Raw genomic sequence first — 25,316 nt, 5'->3', positions numbered from 1 at the left:
GTTAATGTTATATAGTAAATGAAGAGAATTCTTGTCCTGGTGGGGGCCATGTCTTTTGCCCACAGTTTAGGCTAAATCCTGATGTCATTTCTGCCCTTTACATTTTTTTCTCCTGCAATCGCCGAGTCACCTCAGCTTTGCTTGTACACACAAGTGAGCAGGGGATCATGTTTCAGATAAGCAGCTGGCAGGGAAATAAATGGAAGAGGAATATATTATAGATAAAAAGAACCCCCAGCATGCAACTGTTTGGCACTGACTACCCCAGCATGCAACTGTTTGGCACTGACTACTAAAGGGCCAGTGCTCCTTAAAGGGAACCAAAGATGGGGACATGAAAAAGATGTTATACATACCTGGGGCTTCCTCCAGCCCCATACGCTCTGATTGATCCCACGCCACTGTCCTCCACTGCCTGCATCTACGAGAAGCGGGTCCCGTCACTAATGTCATCGAAGCCAGCCTACGCTGGAGAAGTGCGCCCTCCACGTATCTCTCCAGCGGCTGCTGCAGAGATACGCAAACAGCGCACTTTCCTTACGCTTAGACTGGCTCCGACTGACGGCAGAGCGGGGTCCCGATTCTCATAGCTGCGGGGAGCGGAGGACGGCGGCGTGTGATCTATCGGAGCGTATGGGGTTGGAGGAAGCCCCAGGTATGTATAAAATATTTTTCATGTTCATCTATGGTTCCCTTTAAGTATGTGATAACTCCAAATCATAACAGCATAATCAGTTTTGAACGTTTTGAATGCAGGATTAGCATCTTTATCACTTAATACACTTAGACCAGTTGCTGTTGAAATTTGATTTTTATGGTGACACTTCCGCTTTAAGTAATGTATTACATTGAAATATATTATTAGTAATTAAGATAATATTAATAATAAACAGTAGAGCACAATACAACTCCCTGAACTCTTCCCTCGCTACCCAGTCACAACACAACCTATCGCCTAAGGTGCTTGAATCAATCTCCGTTCGTCACTTCCTCTTTGCCTGGAAGCCGCAATGCTATTGGTTTAGCAGCAGTATGGGCAGCTGAGTGACCTCTGTGTATGGCGGAGTTTCACTTCCGGGTCGCCGCTGGGATCGTGTGAGCTGCGTTTCCTGCAATCGTTGTGCTTCTGGAGGGATTGAGGAGTTCTGAGGAGACGCCGGACAGCCGGGTACGTTACTGGCGGGGGGAGGAGGCGGTGCGGGGTGACTGGCGGGCAGAGTGATCGGGTGAGGATTCCTCCCTCTCTATGCCGCTCGCCTGAGGCCTGCAGTGCGGGAGCAGCTTCCAGCCTGTGTGCAGCGCACTGAGCATGCCTGTGTTACCAGAGACAATGCTCAGGAGGAGTTCATATCACGTACAGGAGGGGGAGTTAGACTGAAATTACATTTTTTTTTTAATTGATAAAAAAAATCCATGCTCCTAATAGCTTCCAGGTATTAAAAGTATCTGAGGACCTATGTCACAAAATGTATCAAACTAACTCTCCCATAAAGGAGCTTTGACAATGCAATAAAGGGAATTGGAAAGTGGTGTGCGCATTGGAGGAGAAGGGATGTCAGGCTTTACTTCAAAGAGTTATCAGCTCAGCAGAAAGGATCATCGGCTCTCCCCTGCCGCCGCTAGACATCCTCTACACCACCAGAATGGAAACAAGAGCTAGTAGGATCTCCCAGGATCCATCCCATCCAGGTTGCGGCTTCTTTAAGCTCCTCCCATCGGGCCGACGCTACAGGACCACCCGCCCTAAGACTAACAGGCGTAGGGACACCTTTTTTCCCCAAGCAGCCCTCCTGCTGAACTCCTGCCTCCCGTCAGCACGCCAGTCGCTCAGGCCAACTTAACAAATCCGCCTGGTCAAGGCACTCTGGAGCCCGGGCCTGTAGAGAACCTAACTACTACCCTGGTGCTCTTCTTGGCAGAGCTGTACTCAAGGTGCGGACTCTTAAATTAACTAACTTATCCATGAGCTGCACATTATCCAAACACGGAAGATTTCTGCTCGAAGCAAACCGTATATTGCACTGCATAGACCGTTAAAAATGTGTAGGCACTGACTGTCTCGTTGTACTATTGCCTGTCTTGTCTGTATTATTGTTGTATTGCTGTATTATTGCTATTTTTTACGACTGTCCCGCTTGTTATGTTCATTATGTTTATGTCACTGTCCATTGTCTGTTGCCATTGCCATGTGAACCACAACCAATTCCGGGTTCGACCTCGGTCGCACTTGGCGAAATAAATGATTCTGATTCTGATTCTGATTCTGACTTACCTTTGGGGGCTGCTTCTCCAGGCAGAACCGCAGCAGTTTGTTGGGCCCGAGGGGTCGCGTGATCCCAGTGGCTGCGGTGCTTGCAAGATTTAGGCCCTTGATGTGTACGTATTCTGGTCGGACGATGTATACACATTGTAGGACTGAATCTCCCAGCATGTGCTTTTTGGGTGCAACCAGGGCTGTGGAGTCGGAGCAATTTTGGGTACCTGGAGTCGGTGGTTTCAATAAAGTGAGGACGGAGTTGAATTATTTTTTTTAACCAAATCCAAAGCCTTTGTAAAAATTAGTCGGTGGTTTCATAAACAGAGGAGTCTGAAGTTTTTTGCACAGTTCCACAGCCCTGGGTGCAACACTTCTACAGATCTGCCTGGAGGACCGCATACAGATAGAGTTGGGGGGGGGGCTGGGTTAGGCTAATGAGAAGCCCCTGTGGCAGACTAGTTTAGGGGACCCAGCAGAAAATCTCATGGGGAAAAGTTCTCCTATCACAGCACTCTCTACAATACAAAGTGTTGTGATTGGCCGAATAGTGCGGGTGTCGTTTACAACCTTTAGAAAACCTAGCAGTTGGAGAGGGTGCTGTCCACCCAATCATGTTAGTAGAATCTATGAGGCTTCCTGCTGGGTCCCCTAAACTAGACTAGCACTGAAGCCCCCCAAAGGTAAGTAATGTCTGTCAAACATCGTCTGAACTGCAATATGCACATGCAGTGTTGTGTGAGTTTTGGGGAAAGGACTGAATGGCATGCTGTCCAGTTTAGGCCTGTTGATGCATCCAGCTGAGTATTGTAACATTTTATCCGCTGAAGTTTGTCATTGTTGCTTATAGTCATTACCCTGTTGTCTTCCAGCTTGAGACACCATGGCTGGGGTGTTTCAGTACAGACCTGGGGTTCCCCCAATGCCTGGCCCTCCGCCTGTAGCACCTGACTATATGTCTGAAGAAAAGTTACAGGAGAAAGGTGAGTCACATGATGAATAAAAATATTTATCTGCCTCAGTTGCACATTATTTGGTTACAGTCCATGCAAAAAATGTATTTTTTGAGAAATAGTTTAGAGTAGTTTTCTTTCATCATGTTTGATAGAATGAGTTGGCTTTTAGGTATGCATGCAGATATTTGTCAAAGAGAAACCGTGACCAAGGATTGAACTTCATCCCAATCAGTAGCTGATACCCCCTTTCCCATGGGGAATCTTAAACTTTTCTCAAATGGACCATCAGGTGGCTCTGTATGGCTGATATTGTGGTGAAACCCCTCCCACAGTGTGATGTCAGGACCATGGTGCTGACATCACACTGTGGGAGCCTTGTTGCATCATGGGAAATAACCGCTGTTTCCAACTGCCAATAAAGCAAGTTAATTAAAAGTGGATTAATGTTGCGCCACAGAAACTAAGCTGCTAGTCTGACAAGGGTTCCCCACTTCCTTCTATCTTGTTAGAATAATACACTAAAAGTCAGGCTGCGCTAAGAACAAACACATTTAATAAAATTAGATCAATTGATCAATCAATATTGTGCATGCATGCACACAATATTAAAAATGTAAAAATACAGAAATATATAAGTCCATAAAAACAAAAATAAGATTGGTTCATATGCACCCAATTGGGTATATTGTGCAAAAATATATAATAATGTCACTGATTGCTAAAATCGTTGCATTGCTCTCTCAATTGGATTTCCGTTTAGATCGGCATCAATTGATGCTTGGTGTTTGTAGAATAATGCTAAGGATAACAATACATTGCGTTTTTGGGGTGGAACTGATTGAATTGCAATAAGCTATGCTTATCTGTCTCACCCTTCCGGATCCGTGTACAGATGGTGCAGTGCTGCTTCAGGGAGCCGCCGGCCGGGGCTGGTGAGATAGAGCGGCTCCCTGAAGCAGCACTGCACCATCTGTACACGGATCCGGAAGGGTGAGACAGATAAGCATAGCTTATTGCAATTCAATCAGTTCCACCCCAAAAACGCATTGAAAGATCCATATGCCTATTTACTTTATGAATCAACTGATCCATGTATTGTTATCCTTAGCATTATTCTACAAACACCAAGCATCAATTGATGCCGATCTAAACGGAAATCCAATTGAGAGAGCAATGCAACGATTTTAGCAATCAGTGACATTATTATATATTTTTGCACAATATACCCAATTGGGTGCATATGAACCAATCTTATTTTTGTTTTTATGGACTTATATATTTCTGTATTTTTGTATTTTTACATTTTTAATATTGTGTGCATGCATGCACAATATTGATTGATCAATTGATCTAATTTTATTAAATGTGTTTGTTCTTAGCGCAGCCTGACTTTTAGTGTATTATGCCAATAAAGCAAGCAGCAGCTACTTCTACTGACATCACCTGCCAGCAGTAAAAATGTCGCCATGTGATAAATGTCAGAATGTAAATCTGGGAGAGGAAAGATTTTCACAATTGGCAAACACTGCCTAAATCATTTATACATAATTATTGTAAAAATTAATCACTTTTGTTCACTACGATATTTTCACTGGAGTTTATCTTTAAAGAGAATCTGTATTGTTAAAATCGCTCAAAAGTAAACATACCAGTGCGTTAGGGGACATCTCCTATTACCCTCTGTCACAATTTCGCCGCTCCTCGCCGCATTAAAAGTGGTTAAAAACAGTTTTTAAAAGTTTGTTTGTAAACAAACAAAATGGCCACCAAAACAGGAAGTAGGTTGATGTACAGTATGTCCACACATAGAAAATAAATCCATACACAAGCAGGCTGTATACAGCCTTCCTTTTGAATCTCAAGAGATCATTTGTGTGTTTCTTTCCCCCATGCACTGAAGTTTCAGGCTGCTCTTTTCTTCCTGCAAACAGCTTTGCCCTTGTTTGTAATTCCTCAATATGTGAAAGCCCAGCCAGCTCAGAGGACGATTTATCCAGCTTGTAAAAGATAAGAGAGAAGCTGCTCTAATCCTAAATAACACACAGGCAGTGTGCATAAAGGGGAGTTCATAGCAGAACCACAACACTGAAGAACTTGGCAGCCTTCCAGACACAGGCCGACAAGTCTGACAGGGGAAAGATACATTTATTTATTACAGAGACTGTGTTAGTAGAAAGTGCTGCAGTTAGCCAGAACACATTAGAATAGCTTTTGGAATTTGTGGGATGATAAAAAACAGGATGCAATTTTTCTAACGGAGTCTCTTTAAAGGATTGATATCTATCTGATATCTATTTCTTTCCCACCCTTTGCTTCTTGTCACGTGGCTAATGTATCTCTATGGGCTGGTGCACACCGGCGGTTTGAGATGTTTAGCAAGCCGCAAACGTGCCTCTTGCTGCACGTTTGCGGTTTGCTTAAAACCTCAAACCACCGGTGTGCACCAGCCCATAGAGATACATTAGCCACGCGGATACTGATGCGGCCGGTGAACACCCGGCGGATCGCATCAAGATCCGCCGGGTGTGCACTGGGACTAAACTCACTCATCCGCACCCAAAAGTGTGCACTAGGCCTTACACTGCAAATTGCAAACACAATGCTATTTTGTCTGAGATTTTGCAGTGCAATTATTCTGCAATTATAGTTTTTCTCTGGATGCTAGGAACGCAGAAGAAATGCGGTATGACTACATATAATCAGTTCCCAGTGGTTCAAAAGGGTTCATGTGAATTTTTTTTTCATACTTTGAAGGTGTGCTTGCATTTTGTAATTTGCATACAATCAGAAATTAATTGAAAAAAAAAAACATCTAAAAGAGCCCTCAAAGTCAAATTACATCACAGCAGAGATGCTAATATCTCTCTTCACCCACAGCCTTAAGCTTGGTAGCTTGCTCGCTGCAGTACAAAGCTCTGGAACCTTGCTCTTTGCTTCTCTCCTGTACATGGCTGTTCTCAAAGAATAACCTTTTCTGATTTTTCTCCCCCCCCCCCCCTTTTTTTTGTGTGAGTCATTGTTATTAACCTAATGTTTAATACATCATATGATGTCAGCCTTTCTTTAGCAGTTTGTTGTTCATGAGGGGTTTTTTTGTGTGTGAGATTTCTGCTTACTCATGTCTGGAAGTAGTAAAATTGGCCAGGCAAGATTAGATGTGTGTACTCACTTTTATTCTTTGAGCCGGGGCACCCATTTTTTCTTAAACACAGTAAGGATGACAGCCTTTTTATCACGTTCTTGTTAGTGTTCTTTTAAAGAGAATCTGTACTGTGAAAATCTTACATAAATAAACATACCAGCCTGTTTGTCTTCTCCTAGCCTCCTCTGTGACATTTTCGCCACTCCCTCTGCTTTCTTGGTGATAAAATCACTGTTTTATTAATTGTTTTTGTAAACCATGAAGATGGCTGCCAAACAGGAAATACATCATCAGAGCAGGTGCCCATTTGCAGAAGCTCCGCTGAAATGTGACTTGATTGCTGGAATGTTACTCCCACGTGTTGCCCTTAGCTGCTTGTCTGAGCTCTGCACTGATCTCTCTGCACTTACAGCTGTTTGAAATTTCTCAGCTCCACGAGCCTTGCAGAGACGCTGGCTGTGAGCAGAGACAAGCCTGTGACTCATACACACACAGGAGAGCCTGCAGGGGGCGTGCATAACTTCTCCGTATTACAGCAGAGAGAGTGCATTCCTCTTTGTCTTGACAAGGCTTGACAAGAAAAGAAAATTAGATCTATTACAGAGACAGTGCAACTAGAAAAGGCTGCAGTAATCCAGACCACATTAGAACAGCTATAGGAACTTATAGGATAGAAGAAATAAGGCTGAAAATTGTGTTACAGTGTCTCTTTAAAGCAAAGAAGAGCAATGTCTGGAATTCCACATTAAAGGACAACTGAAGCCAGAGGAATATGGAGGCTGCCATACAGTGGTTTGCAAAAGTATTCGGCCCCCTTGAAGTTTTCCACATTTTATTGTATTACTGCCACAAACATGAATCAATTTTATTGGAATTCCATGTGAAAGACCAACACAAAGTGGTGTACACGTGAGAAGTAGAATAAAAATCATACATGATTCCAAACATTTAAAAAAAATAACTGCAAAGTGGGGTGTGCATAATTATTCAGCCCCCTTTGGTCTGAGTGCAGTCAGTTGCCCACAGACATTGCCTGATGAGTGCTAATGACTAGAGTGCACCTGTGTGTAATCTAATGTCAGTACAAATACAGCTGCTCTGTGACGGCCTCAGAGGTTGTCTAAGAGAATATTGGGAGCAACAACAGCATGAAGTCCAAAGAACCCACCAGACAGGTCAGGGATAAAGTTATTGAGAAATTTAAAGCAGGCTTAGGCTACAAAAAGATTTCCAAAGCCTTGAACATCCCACGGAGCACTGTTCAAGCGATCATTCAGAAATGGAAGGAGTATGGCACAACTGTAAACCTATCAAGACAAGGCCGTCCACCTAAACTCACAGGCCGAACAAGGAGAGCGTTGATCAGAAATGCAGTCAAGAGGCCCATCGTGACTCTGGACGAGCTGCAGAGATATACAGCTCAGGTGGGGGAATCTTTCCATAGGACAACTATTAGTCGTGCACTGCACAAAGTTGGCCTTTATGGAAGAGTGGCAAGAAGAAAGCCATTGTTAATAGAAAAGCATAAGAAGTCCCGTTTGCAGTTTGCCACAAGCCATGTGGGGGACACAGCAAACATGGAAGAAGGTGCTCTGGTCAGATGAGACCAAAATGGAACTTTGTCCAAAAGGCTATGTGTGGCGGAAAACTAACACTGCACATCACTCTGAACATACCATCCCCACTGTCAAATATGGTGGTGGCAGCATCATGCTCTGGGGGTGCTTCTCTTCACCAAGGAAATGGGAAGCTGGTCAGAGTTGATGGGAAGATGAATGGATTCAAATACAGGGCAATCTTGGAAGAAAACCTCTTGGAGTCTGCAAAAGACTTGAGACTGGGGCTGAGGTTCACCTTCCAGCAGGACAACGACCCTAAACATTAAGCCAGGGCAACAATGGAATGGTTTAACCCTCCTGGCGGTTTGCAAAAAAATCGCCAGGGGGCAGCAAATCTTTTTTTTTAAATTTTTTTTTTTTTTTTTTTCATGTAGCGAGACAAAGTCTCGCTACATGATAGCCGCTGCTCAGCGGCATCCCCCAAGCCCCTCCGATCGCCGCCGGCGATCGGAGATCCGGAGATCCCGTTCAAAGAACGGGATCTCCTGGAGGGCTTCCCCCGTCGCCATGGCGACGGGCGGGATGACGTCACCGACGTCATCGACGTCGTGACGTCAGAGGGGACTCCGATCTGCCCCATAGCGCTGCCTGGCACTGATTGGCCAGGCAGCGCACGGGGTCTGGGGGGGGGGGGGCGGCCGCGGCGAGAGGAATTGCGGCGGATCGGCGGGTAGCGGCGGCGATCGGGCACTGCACGCAGCTAGCAAAGTGCTAGCTGCGTGCAGCAAAAAAAAAATTATGCAAATCGGCCCAGCGGGGCCTGAGCGGTGCCTTCCGGCGGCATAGCCCGAACTCAGTTCGGGCTTACCGCCAGGAAGGTTAAAACAAAACATATCCATGTGTTAGAATGGCCCAGTCAAAGTCCAGATCTAAATCCAATCAAGAATCTGTGGCAAGATCTGAAAACTGCTGTTCACAAAAACTGTCCATGGAATCTGACTGAGCTGGAGCTGTTCTGCAGCAAGAAGAATAGGCAAGGATTTCAGTCTCTAGATGTGCAAAGCTGGTAGAGACCTACCTTAAAAGACTGGCAGCTGTAATTGCAGCAAAAGGTAGTTCTACAAAGTATTGACTCGGGAGGCTGAATTAATATGTACACCCCACTTTATTAAAAAAAAAAAAATTGTTTGGAATCCTGTATGACTTTCATTCCACTTCTCACGTGTACCCCACTTTGTATTGGTCTTTCATGTGGAATTCCAATAAAATTGATTCATGTTTGTGGCAGTAATATGAGAAAATGTGGAAAACTTCAAGGGGACCGAATACTTTTGCAAACCACTGTATGTATTTCCTTTTACAGAATACCAGTTTCCAGGCTGTTCTGCTGATCCCCTGCCTCTAATACTTTTAGCTATACACCCTGAACAAGCAAGCAGCACATCAGGTGTTTCTGACAAAATATTTTTGCATAGATAACTGGAGTTTCCTAACTCTTGCTGTACTGGAATCAATATTAGACTTATGTGTCTGCTCCTAATGTTTTATTTCTTAGCTGTACTACACATACAGATCATTATATCATATTTTTTTTTAGCTGTGCTGTAGTGTCTCTTTAAGTATCATAATTAAAGAGATACTGAAACCTCCTTAAAATCACGTTTTTAATTTTAAAAACCACCTAAGTAGGTTTGCCCTAACTAAAATGCCGCATCCCTGCTGCTGAAATCTAACTAAATCCCGCCCCCCCTCCCCAAACTCCCCTTGCAAAAACCACAACTTTCTTGGTCGTGGATGTTGCTGTCCCGTGCGCTTCCATGAGAGGCAGAGCTTTCAGCTGCAGTGTAGGAAGACTGAGGGGCGGGCAGAGGCGGTGATACGCGCTGATAGACGTGTGTAGAGGCAGAGCTGCAGCTGAATGCTCTGCCTCTCACGGAAGCGCTCCCCTCAGTGTGCCCTGGGGAGTTTGGGGGGATTTCATTTTCAGCCGTGGGGATGCGGCGTTTTAGTTAGGGCAAACATACTTAATAGGTTTTTAAAATAAAAATGTGATTTTAAGGAGACTTTCAGAGTCTCTCCTTAAGTCACACTCTGGCGCCAACGTTTTGTTTTCCTTTTGGTAAGGACACAATTGAGAGTCCGTTTGTACTTTCTTTGGAGTATTCTTTCCTTTGTTGGCATTTAGCTGCTATTTAGGTTCCAGCTAACAAGATTTCTGCTGTTTTCCTATCCCAGTTAGGGCTGCTGCACACACAAAAGTTCTAGCATAATCGCTCAGTTTTTTTTAGAAGTGATTTTTTTTTTCTAAGCTATTCTAGGCACATGCCTAGTGATTTTCTAGTTATGCCTAGTGATTTTTTTTTTCTTTTTGGAGCATTTTTTGTACAGTATTAGTTTTTGTAAAAAAAAAATAAAATAAAAACTTGGAAAATCTCTGTTCTAGAGCAATTTTCCGCTTTCCTATACTTAACATTGAGGCTAAATCATCTCAGAAATGCTGCAGGACCTGCGTTTGGGGAAACAAAATCACGTTGCTCTGGTGTGATCCTTCCTATACAAATACATTAGCCAAGCACTTTTCAAAGCGGTAGCTTTTTTAAAAAGTGCTCAGAAGCACTCTAGGGCAGGGGTGCCCATTAGGTAGATCGCGATCTACTGGTAGATCACAAAGGACTTATGGTAGATCCTGACCCCACTACATTTTCCATTCTGTATATGCAAGTGTGCTCCTAAAATTGTACATAGGTAGATCATTGTGACTTGCTAATTTTTTAAAGTGGCTCACAAGCCGAAAGTGTGGGCACCTCTGCTCTAGAGGCTTGATTCACTAAACCGTGATAACTCAAATGTCATACCTTATCAAAGATATCACACCTTATCAAATATATCACACCTTATCAAAGTTAACATGCCTCATCAGAGTAGCATAGCGAGTGCTACGAACTTATGCCTGCTAATTGGCAATGGCACTCGTCCTGCCCTGAGCCCCTGCGGGTTCGTAGCACTCGCAATGCTACTCTGATAAGGCGTGTTAACTTTGATAAGGTGTGATATTTGAGTTATCACGGTTTAGTGAATCAAGCTCAATGTGTGCTCCAGCCTAAAGAGATTATTCACACTACCAATCGCTTAGTGCTCGATTTTTTTTTTTGCACAGGTGATTTTATCGCGATTAGTGCGGTAAAATCACTGTACACGTTCAGGATTTCCGATCGTTCACGATAAGCGCTTTTTTTAAGGACTTCTTGCGATTGCTCCAGGAACGCGGCATAATGCTGCAAGCAACACATTTAGTTATTACCGTTAATCGTGAATCACCCGCGATCGGCGGCAGTGACATCACTGCCATAAGGTTTATATTGTGCTAGTGCTTAGGCGACTAGCAAGGATCACCCGCTAATCGCCTGAGTGAGAACAACCCTTCAGTGTCTGAGTAAACCGTAAGTAATGTGAGAGGGTTACAGCAGGTACGTTTGGCTGTAGCGATTCAAGTCATTTCGGCGCGGAAGCTGGGCGCAGCCGTAGCACTAGTGCCACGCTGTGCACCCCACACAACAGTAATTTGGTGATACATCTCCCTCCGAGTTGCACAACTCGGTGGGGGAATAATTTTTAATGCCGCCGAGGATTTGAGTGGGAGCAGGGTGAGCTGTCAATTCGGCTCACCCTGTGCCCAGCTCACCCACGGCCAAATACGTACACATCCGTAGTCCTGCGGAAAAAAAATGTCCTTGCTTTTTGACCTGGTTACAGGGTTCCTAGGGAGTGAACATTATAGTAAGAGAACAAAGGATTTGCTGGGAGGCAGTGGTGGACTTACCTCCGGAAAGCAGACTCAAAATACTGTCTGAATTAAACAAATAAATGTATTATTGGTACCCCAAAAGATGCAACAGTAGCTCGTCAGTAGCACGAATGGCACCTCTGTGTGACACAGAGGTGCCATTCGTGCTACTGACGAGCTACTGTTTGTCCCCTATCTTATTGCCTGATGAAGCGGGCTGTGCCTGCGAAACGCGTTGCATCTTTTGGGGTACCAATAATACATTTATTTGTTTAATTCAGACAGTATTCTGAGTCTGCTTTCCGGAGGTAAGTCCACCACTGCCTCCCAGCAAATTTTAAAAATTGTATTACCTTTTATCCTGCTGGCGCCTCTGTTCTCTTACGATAATACTGTGTCCACCCCTGGTGGAGGGGTGACCTACCCCTACTTTCCTGATCTACAGAGAGCGACATCTTAATCCTGAGTGAGGACAGGTCTAATCTCCTCACCTGCATCTACAGTGGTAACCCATGTTTGTGAGTATATTCATCTCACACTTACATTTATCCACGGTTTCCAATACATACTACACTATATTGGGCTCTCGGTGTCTCCTATTATCTCTCTACAAGCTCGCTAGGGAGTGAACAGGTCTTTAAATCTTCCAGAAGGACACAAGGAATCAATACTAGCCTTACAGGCAGAGTGTAAGCTTTTTCAATCCATTTGAAATGAAAACAAATATTTTAACTGGAGTTGCACTTTAGAGGTGGAGCACAGTTACCTGCAACCATTTTCACGCATTGTACTGTTACGCTTGTTACAGCTCGGAAATGGCAACAGCTGCAGGCCAAGCGTTATGCAGAGAAAAGGAAGTTTGGATTTGTGGATGCACAGAAAGAGGACATGCCTCCAGAGCATGTGCGCAAAATCATCCGTGACCATGGTGACATGACCAACAGGAAGTTCCGGCATGATAAGAGAGTCTACCTCGGGTGAGTGCATTAACTGAATGAGGCTGTTTATTGCAGGAAGACATGTGATGTTTTACATCACCCACTGGACTTGTACTTTTTGGGGTGAGATCTTCTTGTCATAAATTTTGGTGTCCTGTAGCCCACCTTACACAAATCAGAGATGTTTTGCGATATCCATGCTTCAGTTTTGATTTTCTTCTTGATATATATTTATTTATTTATTGAATTTCTAATCTGACAATAAGACTGGCAATCTGCAAAATCAGAGGCAGATCGGGAAATTCAAACACTGTGACAATTCAGCTCTTCAACCTAAACTGAGGAGGATATGAATTTTTCCTTTTAAAATAATACCAGTTGCCTGACTTTCCTGCTGATCCTGTGTCTCTAATACTTTTAGCCACAGCCCCTCAACAAGCATGCAGATCAGGTGCTCTGACTGAAGTCAGACTGGATTAGCTGCATGCTTGTTTCAGGTGTGTGATTCAGCCACTACTACAGCCATAGAGATCAGCGGGACTGCCAAGCAACTGGTATTGTTTAAAAGGAAACATCCATATCCCTCTCAGTTAAGGTTCCATTTAAGATGAAACCAGATAGAGAAAAATAAAGCACTCAGTTACCATGTTCTGTTTTTAAAATGTTACTTACAAGGCTGTTGTGCTGATCCTTTGCTACTGTTAGTTTCTAAATCGCTGACCCAAAATGGTTATGAAGATCCAGTGTTCTTACTGTACTGGCTTCTTGCTCTTTAGAGTTGAGGCTCAGAAGCTACTAGTCTAAAGAGGAGCATATCATGAGCCCAGGTATAGGAGGAGATAACAGGCATTGGGCAGTTCAAGTCCTGCACACGGAGAAAAGTAAGTAGGGTGCCCCTCCACTAGGGTAGAGCACACAGATTACTGAGTTTACATTTTGCTTAGTGTCTTTAAAAGTTGGATGCTTTTTTACCCTCTGGGCTACCTATCAGGGGCGTAGGGACCACGGTCGCAGCAGTTTATGTAGGGTGGGGCCTGGGTCCAAGTTCCGCATCGGGCCCCGAAGTTTGTAGCTACGCCACAGCTACTTATCCTATTTTAGGAAGCTTTCTCAGATTATTACTCTCACTTGGAGCAGAGTGTAGCTGCTTGCCCTGGCACTGGGGCTGTCCCTTTGCTCTCTGAATCTTATCTGATGGATTCACATCTGGATGCATTCTCTACTGGGATATTCCTCTTTATATACAGTATCACTAATTGGAGCCTGTTTTCACTTCTGTATATACTTGCTCTATGCACGTCTGCTGCATTTTCAAGTTAACCAATTCCAACCTGGTTATAGATTAGTACTTGGTAGGTGAGCTTCTAATTGAAAGGAAGTAAGGCTGCGTTTAAACACACAGGTTAACTATGAGGATGCCTGTGTTCCCAGCATGTCTCCTGCGTGCTGTGCGTGCAATAGCAATGCTGAATGTTAAATGTTGAGGAGCAACTTGCAGTTTCTGGCTATTGGAGCTCATGGCTGTGTAGAAGTGCCACAATGAAAGGGTTGGGCAGCAATTGCATGAGGGGTGGGCCAGGACTGTCAGTCTTCAGTAGAGAGCTACTGCTTGAGCTCTACTTGCACAACAGCGGCATTTACAAAATGCGTCAAAACCTCAAAAAGGATTTGGCCTGGTAAGCATGCATTCTTAATATAAACAGTACACCCCGCAGTGTCAGACACATTTATGTGGCCCTACAAGAGCACAGTAGTCAATTATAACCCCACTTTAATGGGCCAGATTCCTTATTGTAGAGTCCTGAAGAAGAGCTTGTTCTTTTTACTATGGAATAGCAGTACTGTACGTGTGGTGTGCTGCGGCCTTCCTTGTTGAATATTGGTGCCTTGCCCTGTGGAGGGTTCACCCGGCACCACTGGTAAGCCCTGGAATTGTAACGGTCTATTTTTTTCGAGCAGCTAAGACCACATTTGGAATGACAAGTTAATATGAATCGTTATGCATCGTATTTCCTAAGATATTTGTTGTGTAACGTAGATTCTCGTTTTGTTTTATAGAGCTTTGAAGTACATGCCACATGCAGTGCTGAAATTACTGGAGAACATGCCGATGCCTTGGGAACAAATTAGAGACGTGCCCGTATTGTATCATATCACTGGAGCCATTTCATTCGTCAATGAGATTCCTTGGGTTATAGAACCTGTTTACATTGCACAGTGGGGGTAAGAAGCCCCCCCCTTCCCCCCTTCTTTCCTTTGTGTTCATTTAAAATGTTTACTCTTATTGTGGTATTTGTCTGCTAAACTGTGGAGCTAATGTCACCTGATACAGTATATTATGTCTAAAATGTGTATCCAAAGAAATTACTTTTGAAGTATTGCACATTAATCTAAAAGCCTTGCTTTCATACTACATGTGCTGTGGCCACATGATTATCTCTACAAGGAACCTGCTGACCCAAATGCATCCTGAGAGAAAATCAGGGCTGTGGAGTCGGTACAAAAATCATCCGACTCCTCAGTTTATGCAACTACCAACTCCAATTCAGACTCCAGGTACCCAAAATGACTCAGACTTCTAAGTCTAAGGCCACATTCACACATCAGACCATAGTCTTTTGAAAATGAAAGATCACAGACCAATCTTACCACCCTTCATGTAGTATGAGAGCCATACCTTCACAGTCTTTTCTATGGAGCTGAACTCCACATCAGAAAAAAATCTTTGCTAGAAGCTGCACACACAGATGCTGTACAGACACAAAAGATCAGTATCTGCAAAAGATCTGTTCCTGCCAAAGATCCATTCCTGCAAATTGCATTCATAGTCTATGAGATCTGCAGATCTCAATACACACCTTGTTTAACTGACATTCATCTGCAGATCTGAAAATCCATCCTGGTGGATCTGATCTGCAGATGAATGTCTGTTAAACAAGGTGTGTATGATGATCTGCAGATATAGACTATGAATGCATTTTGCAGGAACGGTTCTTTTGCAGGAACAGATCTTTTGCAGATACTTTTGAATGTCTACAGCATCTTTGTGTGCAACATCTTGCAAAGATTTCTGTCTGATGGGGAGTTCAGCTCCATAGAATAGACTGTGTAGGTATGGCTCTCATACTACATGGAAGGGGGTAAAATTGGTCTGTGATCTTTCATTTTCCAAAGACTATGGTCTGATGTGTGTATGAGCCTTAATACTTACCAGGACGGTGGATTTGGTACAAAAATCATCCAACTCCCGACTCTGACTCCTCAGTTTATGAAACCACCAACTTCAACTTCTGGGCCCATATGCACATAACTTTTTCACCTGAGTTATCTCAGTGGAGATAATTTTTCATCTTGTATTTAAAACAACTTTTCAGCATTTCACATTTAGAAAAGTACCAAAAAGTAGTTGAAAATTTACTATCAAAATTATTTTGAGTATTTTCTTGCTTGCTGGTGATTTAAAATACGTTTTATTTACAAGGTATGAAAATATCACATAGGAGAAAACTCAGGTGAAAAGGTGAATTGCATATGGGCCCTGGTACTCAAAATTGCTCCGACTCCACAGCCCTGGAGAAATCCATTATAATTGGATGGTGAAGGTGTCTCCCAGCATATATAGAAGTCAGCAGCATCCTGTAGGTAGAATTGCATGTCTACTGCACAGGGAAGATGACCGTAAAGCTGCTCTGCTTCAAAATGTTTGCAAGTTTATACATTTTATGCTACATAGAAAGATTCATTTTATACAAAGTGTGTATTTCTATATTTTTATTGTTAGCACAGACTTTTAGTAAACGTTTTTTTACTTTCACTGCTGAGAGCAATACAAGCTTGCTTATCTCTGGCTAATCTGCAAATGCAACCATTGTCGGCCAGGAGACGCTCTCTTCCTGTGTCTTTATTCTGCTTCTTCCCTCTGCTTAGTAGACACCTCACTCTGGCAACAGCGGAGTCACTACTCACTTTTAGTTTTGGGAGCGTAATCCCACGAATGTGTAATTGTTCAGAATTTAGAGTACCTGAATTCATAAAGTCTTTAGCAGGAAAAAGCTATTGTTGAGTTAAAGGGGACCCAAATTAAAAATACAAGATTTCAGAAATAAAATCTATTTTCTAAATTATAATAATAAATAGCAGCCTTTTTTCAGCTGCATGATGACAAATATAAAATATTTTACATTTATTGGAGGAACCCCTCTCTTCCTTTCAAATTTCCGGGATTTTTTCGGCAAACTGGTGGTGTAGATGGTGTCCGGCAATGGAGGAATTGCTAATGGCTGCCACCTGTATAACCCTAGCTATGAAAAGAGAAGGGTGAAAAGCATGCACTGAAATGCTCATAGGCTTGAAGGAGTGTTTATTTATCTATGTATGTGTCAGAGTGGTGCAACTAAATATTTTGAATTAAAAAAATGTTTGGTTTGGGTCCGCTTTAATCAGTTGTTATCATCAATTATCAGTGAGGATTCTGTGCATACCACTGTTTTACGAAAAAAAACACTAGATAAACCTTATTCGGAGACTGGTTAATGTTAATGAAACGTAACTTTTGATAAAGTCGGGTTAAAATAGATAATTCGAATAAATTATATAACCCCTTAGTGCAAAAAGTGATACATTGGGTTGGGGATAAAGGTCATTTGTCAGACTCTCCTCCAAACTCACAATGCATGTATGTTAACCCCACACACAACCCTACATGCTTCATTTCCTTAACTGGAAACTTCATCAGGGGTAACCAAAGTGCTAAGTGCCTAAAGTGCTAAAGTATATACATTATAATACCAATGTTTGTATAGGAGAAGGGACCTGTCAGGAAAAATTCTTTCTATTACTAGAAAGTCACAAAAATTGTATTGTATATGCTGTTCGCACCTGACAAGCACTCTACAGCTAATGTCAGTTTGCAAAAATCTACTCAACTTTTCACACAGATCAATGTGGATCATGATGAGGAGAGAAAAGAGAGACAGAAGGCATTTCAAGAGGATGAGGTTTCCTCCATTTGATGATGAAGAACCCCCACTAGATTATGCAGATAACATCCTTGATGTGGAGCCTCTGGAAGCTATCCAGCTGGAACTGGACAATGAGGAGGACGCTCCAGTCATGGATTGGTTTTACGACCACCAGCCACTTAGAGACAACAGAAAGTGAGTCATACTATTCTTGTAATTGTGGTATAAATGGTATCTAGTAATATATTTTTTGGTAGAGGTTTTAATATGCAATTCTTTTTTTTTTTTTTTAATTTATCTGTAGGTTTGTCAATGGGACAACATACCAGCGTTGGCAATTCACACTTCCAATGATGTCTACACTCTACCGACTGGCCAATCAGCTGCTCACAGACCTTGTAGATGACAACTACTTTTATCTGTTCGATCTGAAAGCCTTTTTCACATCCAAGGCTTTGAACATGGCTATTCCAGGTGGGCCAAAGTTTGAGCCGTTGGTTCGGGACATCAATTTACAGTAAGTTTCAGATATACTCGTGGTTTCATGTTGATTCTTGATATTGGGCTGGAGCTTCTACTGATAACCCCAATTGTTTTACAGGGATGAAGACTGGAATGAATTCAATGATATCAACAAAATCATCATTCGTCAGCCCATTCGTACAGAGTACAAGATTGCGTTTCCCTATCTGTACAATAATCTTCCTCATCATGTGCATCTGACTTGGTAAGGAATGGAAGATGATGTCATAAGACGGTGTGGTGCAACAATTTTGCCAGTTTTCTAACAAGTTTTTGGTGTTACAGGTACCACACACCAAACGTGGTTTTCATTAAAACGGAGGATCCTGATCTACCAGCTTTTTATTTTGATCCTCTGATCAATCCCATATCACACAGGCATTCTGTGAAGGTGAGTGATACGTTGTATAAAAATGTACAGACAGATTCCAAGACTTGAATGTCTGTTCACCATGACTAATCCTCTCCCATGCTAAATAGAGGTTTTTAGCCAACTTTAAAAAATTTGCCATACTTAGGGTTTCCCCAAAATGATGGTTTTGGGTGGGGGTGGCTTTACCTATGATCTGAAGTCAGCTGGTCATTGGGGTTCACAAACTAGCATGTCTCTATTGGCCAGCTGACTTCAGGACAGAGGTCACGTCACAGTGAACTGCCATCTCTAGTTATGGGGCTTGTTGCTACCTTTTCTGGTAGGTTTTTATTTAGGGCTCTCTCTCCTCCCCCCCCCCCCCCCCCCCCCTCCTCTACTATTTCAGAGTTCTTTTGTGTGGAAACTTCCTTATAATCCCTTCCTGCTGTGTCAGTTCTCCTGTATGTGTTTTGCTGCTTAGTTCCGAGTAAGTGAATGTAATCTCAGCCCTGTTTACAAAGGCAGTCTGTCACACAAATGCAAAGAGAAGCCATATTGTACTCCACTGACTTGCTTGTTCCAAAGCTATGAAATAGTAGTTTGGCCATAAGAATGGACTTATGCGCTACAGTTTCATCCCAGGATCCATTTAAAGTGGACCTGAACTCTTGCACAGGACACAAGGAAAACATAACAGAAATGCACCCTGTGTATATTTAAAGAGTTTAGTCTGTAATTCCCCCTCATTTGTGTCTAATCACTAGTTGTAATTTGATCTCCCCCCTGTGTCACTTGACTGCCTATGGCAGATAAGCCCATTTGTAAGTACAGGCTGTAAACAATATGTCTGCTTCCATGAATCAAGAAGTAGAAACTGTGCAGATTTATTGCAGGATTTGTATGTTGTAAGAAAGATATGTCTTTGTTTAAAGGTTATTTTGCTGTTGCGTATCTTTTAGAGTAGAGAAGAGTTCAGGTCCACTTTTGAAACATTTGGTGCTTGGGCCTTTTCCCATGCAACCCCAATTCTATGGAAATCACCTCCACAATCAGTGGGAGAGGCTCCTTCACTGGACAACTTTAAGAAAGAGACTATAAACCTACCTATTTTTGGCATCTCTTTAGCAACTGTTCCACTCTTGGTTTGATTTTCCTTGCACCTGTTGTGATAAACAAGTCTCTGTTGTTTAATTCAAGTACACGAAACCAGGGCTGTGGAGTCGTGGAGTTGGGCAATTTTGGGTGCCTGGAGTCGGAATCGGAGTCGGGAAAAAATGCACAGACTCCGACTCCGACTCCTAATGAATTTGTAACTGTAATTAAAATAGAAAATATGATAAAATGTTCTATTTCTCAGATAATAGTCATTAAAAATAATGTATATATACAGTATATATACAGTAATAGCTGTGCTTAGTCCACAAAAATGAAATAAACCAATCAAAATTAGTTACTTGTGCTGCTTCAATAAAGCAGTCCCCGTATTTTTAAGGTCAGATATACATATCTGATTGTGACTGTATATATGATGTGTACACAGGAATCTCTTATATATATATATACTAAATAACATCTATGCTGTAAGAATAAAGCCTGATGTGTATCTGTGTCACTAATAGAGATGGTCAATGAGATGGAAATAATTCTGCACTGATGCTGATTTATGCAAATGTATGCACTCCCTTTGCTCATGAAATCAAATAATTTGATATGTTGTTAAAATTTGGTTTGGTGACTACAAATTAAAGGGTACCTGAGACGGATGAAAAGTAAAGTTTTATACATACATGGGGCTTCCTCCAGCCCCCTTCAGGCTAATCAGTCCCTCGCTGTCCTCCACTACCCAGATCTTCTGCTATGAGTCCTGGTAATTCAGCCAGTCAGCGCTGTCCGGCCAAATGCCGCTCCCACAGCCAGGAACATTCTGCACCTGCGCAATAGTGCTGCACAGGTGTAGTATGCTCCTGGCGGCGGAGTGTGTGCATGCGCACTACGCCCGACTGGCTCAATTACCTGGACTCATAGCAGAAGATCCAGGTGGTGGAGGAGGACAACGAGGGACTGATTATCCTGAAGGCGGCTGGAGGAAGCATCAGGTATGTATAAAACTTTAATTTCATCTGTCTCAGGTTTACTTTGTTACACAGTAGTACTAAACTCTACATATGCACTCCCCACAGAGCTGCAGGGAATCCACTGAGAATGCTGTGCACATTGAACACAGAGGTGTTGTCTGTCACCCATAAACCTTGTTCAGATTGTGCATGAAGAATGTGTAATAGAGGAAGAATCTCCTCATTCCCCTGCAGAGTACCTGCACATCATTCTTACATGTACGCACACTTACATTGCCTAGGGCCTGATAGATGTTCTTTGTTCCGGTTTGTACCTTTTACAAGTACTCTTACCAAGGACTAGTTTTAGTCTAAAGGGAATAAATATAGTAGTCTACATATCCTTCTCACTTCAGTTGTCTTGTAAAATTCATGTTACATACTTTTAATCAACAAAATTGTAATATGCAAATTAGAGGAGTCGGAGTCGGTGGAATCCTAAACTGAGGAGTCGGTGGATTTTTGGACCGACTCCACAGCCCTGCACGAAACGCAGGCTACCACTGTATCTACCTGTGGGTTGTAAATTTCCTCATAGCAAAAGAACAATGTTGATCCTAAGGAGCACTGTACATTCATTCAGTTATATTTTCTAATTTAGAGTCAAGAGCCATTGCCAGATGATGATGAAGAATTTGAGCTGCCAGAGTATGTTGAGCCATTCCTAAAGGATACTCCTCTGTATTCTGACAATACAGCTAATGGCATAGCTCTACTGTGGTCTCCCCGTCCTTTCAACCTAAGATCTGGCAGAACAAGGAGAGCGGTTGACATTCCTCTGGTGAAGAACTGGTAAGTGCAGTCACGGTATGTAGACAGAGAACTTTAGATATGGTTCTGGACTAGTTGATTTATTGTCTGACGTTTTTTTCTCAGGTATCGGGAACATTGTCCAGCTGGTCAGCCTGTTAAAGTTCGTGTCTCTTACCAGAAACTGCTGAAGTACTATGTCCTCAATGCTCTCAAACACAGACCACCTAAGGCCCAGAAGAAGAGGTGAGTTGACCGTAATTTATATTCCTTTTACGGTGTCTCGTTAACTTGACGACAAAATAGTTTTTTTGCTTTTTTCGTCACTGTAGGTATCTCTTCCGTTCATTCAAAGCTACCAAGTTTTTCCAATCCACCAAGCTAGACTGGGTTGAGGTTGGCCTTCAGGTCTGTCGGCAGGGCTACAATATGTTGAACTTGCTGATCCACAGAAAGAACTTGAACTACCTTCACTTGGACTACAATTTCAACCTGAAACCTGTGAAGACCCTGACCACCAAGGTATACTTACTATTGTAGAATCACAGTTTTTTTTTTTTTTTTTTTTTTTTTTTTTTTTTTATGGGTTTTAATGCTTTTCAGCAAAAATAATCTGAAACAAATACATTTACACTTCCGTACAGGCAAATGCTTTGAGATAGACATGTGTAGGTACTGCGCCAAGCACAATAATAACTAGGCTGTGTTCCTTTTTTTTCTATCAGACATGCAAGTGACAGTTTCTGTCCGGGTTGGGACTGGGTCCGACTATAGCATAACCCTCATTGATAAGTAATTACAGCCATAAAACACTTTCATGTTAGTAAATGGCTTCTGAGGGCAGGACAGGGATAAAAATGACCCTTTCTTAGAGATCTCACAGTTTTTATTTTATATTTAAATCTAGTTTTTACTGTTTCATTGTCTCTGCTCAATGACATCTTTATTAAAGTATGCTAAAGCTCAAATCTATGAATTATTGATCCTTTTTAGGAGGAGGAGGATGATAGATACAATTTACTCATCAGTTTATTTTCACCTCGGATGTCCTTTTAAAGGGAACCCTAGTTGAAATGGATATGGAGGCTGATGGGCTTTTTTTTTTTTTTTTTAAATAATGCACATTGCCTAGCTGGCCTGCTGATCTAATACCTAAAGCCACAGACCCTGAACAAGCATGCCGATCAGATGTCTATATGCCGATCAGATGTTTATGACAAATCTGACAAGATTAGCTACATATTTTTTTCAGGTTTGTGATTTAGACCCTACTGACCAGAAACACCAGCAGGACTGCCGGGCAACTGGTATTGTTTAAAAGTAAATATAGCAGCTTCCATAGGTCTCACGCTTAAAATTTCTTTTAAAATGTACCTGAGATGCCAAAAAACTAAATTATACATACCTGGGGTTTCCTGCAGGCCGGTGGCTGAAAGAATTCCCAGGCCGCCTCGTTCCTCCGCTAGTCGACCCGGTAAATCTGTGACAGGAGTGTGGTGGGAGTGCACATACGGTCAACACAGAGACTCCAAAACCTACTGGGCTGACTATCGGAGGATCGAGATGGCCCAGGAGCATGGTGAGGGAGCCATCGGCATGAAGAGGGCTGGAGTAAGCCCTAGGTATGTATACTTTTTTCACGGGGGGGGGGGGGGGGGGGGGGGGGGTTGAGATGGAGGCATCTCAGGTTTCCTTTAGCCATTTCAGCCCGCGACTTGTTTTTCCCTCTTTGTCGAGAGGAATTTTCACATTTCAGCGCTCCTCCCTTTCATTCCCCAATAGCTTTACTACTACTTATCACACCAAGATGATGTATACCTTGTTTTTTCAGCCACCTATTAGGCTTTCTTTGGGTGGTAGATTCTGCAAAGAATTATTTTATTCTAAATGCATTTTAATGGGAATAATAAGAAAAAAGGGAAAACATTCATTATTTCCCAGTTTTTGGCCATTATAGTTTTAAAATTAAACGCCGTTCTATGGCTGAAAGCCACACATTTTATAGACCCATTTGTCCCGGTTATAGCAACATTTAAATTATATCCTTAGTACAATGTATGGTGACAGTATTTTATTTGGAAATGAAGGTGCATTTTTTCAGTTTTACATCCATCCCTATTTACGAGCCAATAATTAAAAAATGATATACCCTCTTGACATGCATATTAAAAAATAAAAATCAGTTCTTAATGCCTGTAGGTGTAATTTTACTATTTGGCCACAAGTTGTCCTTGCCCATTATTTCTATTGGCGTGCAATAAGTACGCTACATAGGAAATAATAAGTTACTATGTAACTAAGGAAGAGACGCAGGCATCCATTGATGCCTGTGATCACGGTGGCCTGGAGGGGATGTGAACAAATGAGAACTTTGTTCCCATTCATTAATCTTACGACCCGTTGCAGAAATGAGCGAGCGGAAGGCAGTGCGGCGGCACCAATTGAGAATGTTCAAAAACCGTGATTATTCTTGGTGGACGTGTACGGACTTTGGTCCCCTGCAGCCAATCCCCCACTGTTGCCGGAAACATTGCGAATGCGGGCTTCCGCCCATACGATCATGCGCACAGTCCCCCAAACTGCAGGGACGTGACTATCACATCTCTGCGGCTGTATCTGCTGCTGCCGCTATGGATGTTAGGCTCATGTCCCAACGGCAGTAATGGTTAAAGCTTTTATTTTGGGGGGGGGGGGGGGGGTTCTAGTGTGAATTCAATGTTTTTGTTTTTTTTGTGTTTTTTTTTGGCCTACCTACTGATGCCTTTTACTCATAAATTGTTCATCTTTCTCCATGTAGGAGCGTAAAAAGTCTCGGTTTGGTAATGCCTTCCATTTGTGCCGAGAAGTTCTTCGCTTGACCAAACTGGTGGTGGACAGCCATGTGCAATACAGACTGGGCAACGTGGATGCTTTCCAGGTATGCTTGTCTGTCACAGTAATTTGTTTGCTTTGTGTTTTTTTTTTTTAAGGCAGAACAATATGATCGCTGATCATATCAATAATAGCAAAAGTTATGTCTGCCAATAATTTGTGCCAGCAATGTTATCAGTGACTTGCGCTGGTCTACAAGCAGCATAAGGGAGCAGTTGAAAATTTTGTATTAAGGATTTAAGGAAATTAGTCCATGTTCCCCCAGCTTTTGCTCTGTTACATCTCTAGCTCAGTTACTACTTGTCTCTACTGTAAATTGAATGTTTGTTCTCTAATTTAATAAATGGATTTACATTTTAATAGAGGATTGAAGGGTGAACAGCCTATTAATGTTCTGCAGAGTTCTTCTATTTGCATAAATGCAAATGGGGCACCTGGACATTTAGGCACCAGATATAGGCGCTGCTAGAATGTACAGCAGATGTATAATTAGGTGACTGTAGTTCTTTAGTCTAAATACATGTAAAAATCATTTGTAGTAGTGCTTATAACTATTTCTTTTTCCTTCTTCTCAGTTGTCAGATGGGCTGCAGTACATATTTGCCCATGTGGGGCAGCTGACTGGCATGTACAGATACAAGTACAAACTAATGAGGCAAATCAGAATGTGCAAAGACTTGAAACATCTGATCTACTACAGGTTCAATACAGTGAGTAATTTGTATGCTTGACTTTATTTCCATGTGAATGTATGTTTGGCACTACATCTGAGTTGTTAATAGCCATCAAGTATAGAAATGATTGCATAATGCAGAGGTAGTCTGCACCCTAACTGTGCTGTGCAACCTAGCATGACGTAGATGATGTCCATAAGTTTCAAGTAGGAGAGAGAACCATTGGAGCAGGAGGCTAGGGTATGTTTAAGTGTCAGCATTTGTCTTCACCTTGATTATTGGCAGTACCGTGGTGGATCAGGTGCCCATAATGGTGGTGATAGGGCAGTGGATCGGATGTGGAAGGCAAAACAAGGATAATAAAATAGGAGTGTAAATAAAGATTAGCTGTTAGTGGTTTGAAACTCAGCATTTCTTTGCTGTAATAATTAATTACAGC

At 42.4% G+C, this 25,316-nt stretch overlaps 1 protein-coding gene across 1 annotated transcript in view; it reads left to right on the top strand.

Moving 5' to 3' along the window:
* The first annotated feature begins 1,062 nt into the window (after nt 1–1,062).
* PRPF8 (pre-mRNA processing factor 8) overlaps nt 1,063–25,316 on the top strand; it is a 63,185-nt gene continuing 38,931 nt past the window's right edge. Inside the window, exons 1-13 of the mRNA XM_068270296.1 lie at nt 1,063–1,168; nt 3,127–3,237; nt 12,504–12,672; nt 14,692–14,856; nt 17,571–17,789; nt 17,899–18,111; nt 18,196–18,321; nt 18,402–18,507; nt 21,184–21,374; nt 21,459–21,578; nt 21,665–21,854; nt 24,130–24,249; nt 24,779–24,913. Of these exons, the coding sequence (XP_068126397.1) occupies nt 3,138–3,237; nt 12,504–12,672; nt 14,692–14,856; nt 17,571–17,789; nt 17,899–18,111; nt 18,196–18,321; nt 18,402–18,507; nt 21,184–21,374; nt 21,459–21,578; nt 21,665–21,854; nt 24,130–24,249; nt 24,779–24,913 (1,854 nt within the window). The 5' untranslated portion in view covers nt 1,063–1,168; nt 3,127–3,137. The remainder of the gene's footprint in view (nt 1,169–3,126; nt 3,238–12,503; nt 12,673–14,691; nt 14,857–17,570; nt 17,790–17,898; nt 18,112–18,195; nt 18,322–18,401; nt 18,508–21,183; nt 21,375–21,458; nt 21,579–21,664; nt 21,855–24,129; nt 24,250–24,778; nt 24,914–25,316) is intronic.

Source organism: Hyperolius riggenbachi, chromosome 2, assembly GCF_040937935.1.
Source record: "Hyperolius riggenbachi isolate aHypRig1 chromosome 2, aHypRig1.pri, whole genome shotgun sequence".
Classification (NCBI taxonomy): Eukaryota; Metazoa; Chordata; class Amphibia; order Anura; family Hyperoliidae; genus Hyperolius; species Hyperolius riggenbachi.
Note: the sequence above shows the minus strand (reverse complement) of the source record. Positions and strands in the feature narration are given on the sequence as shown.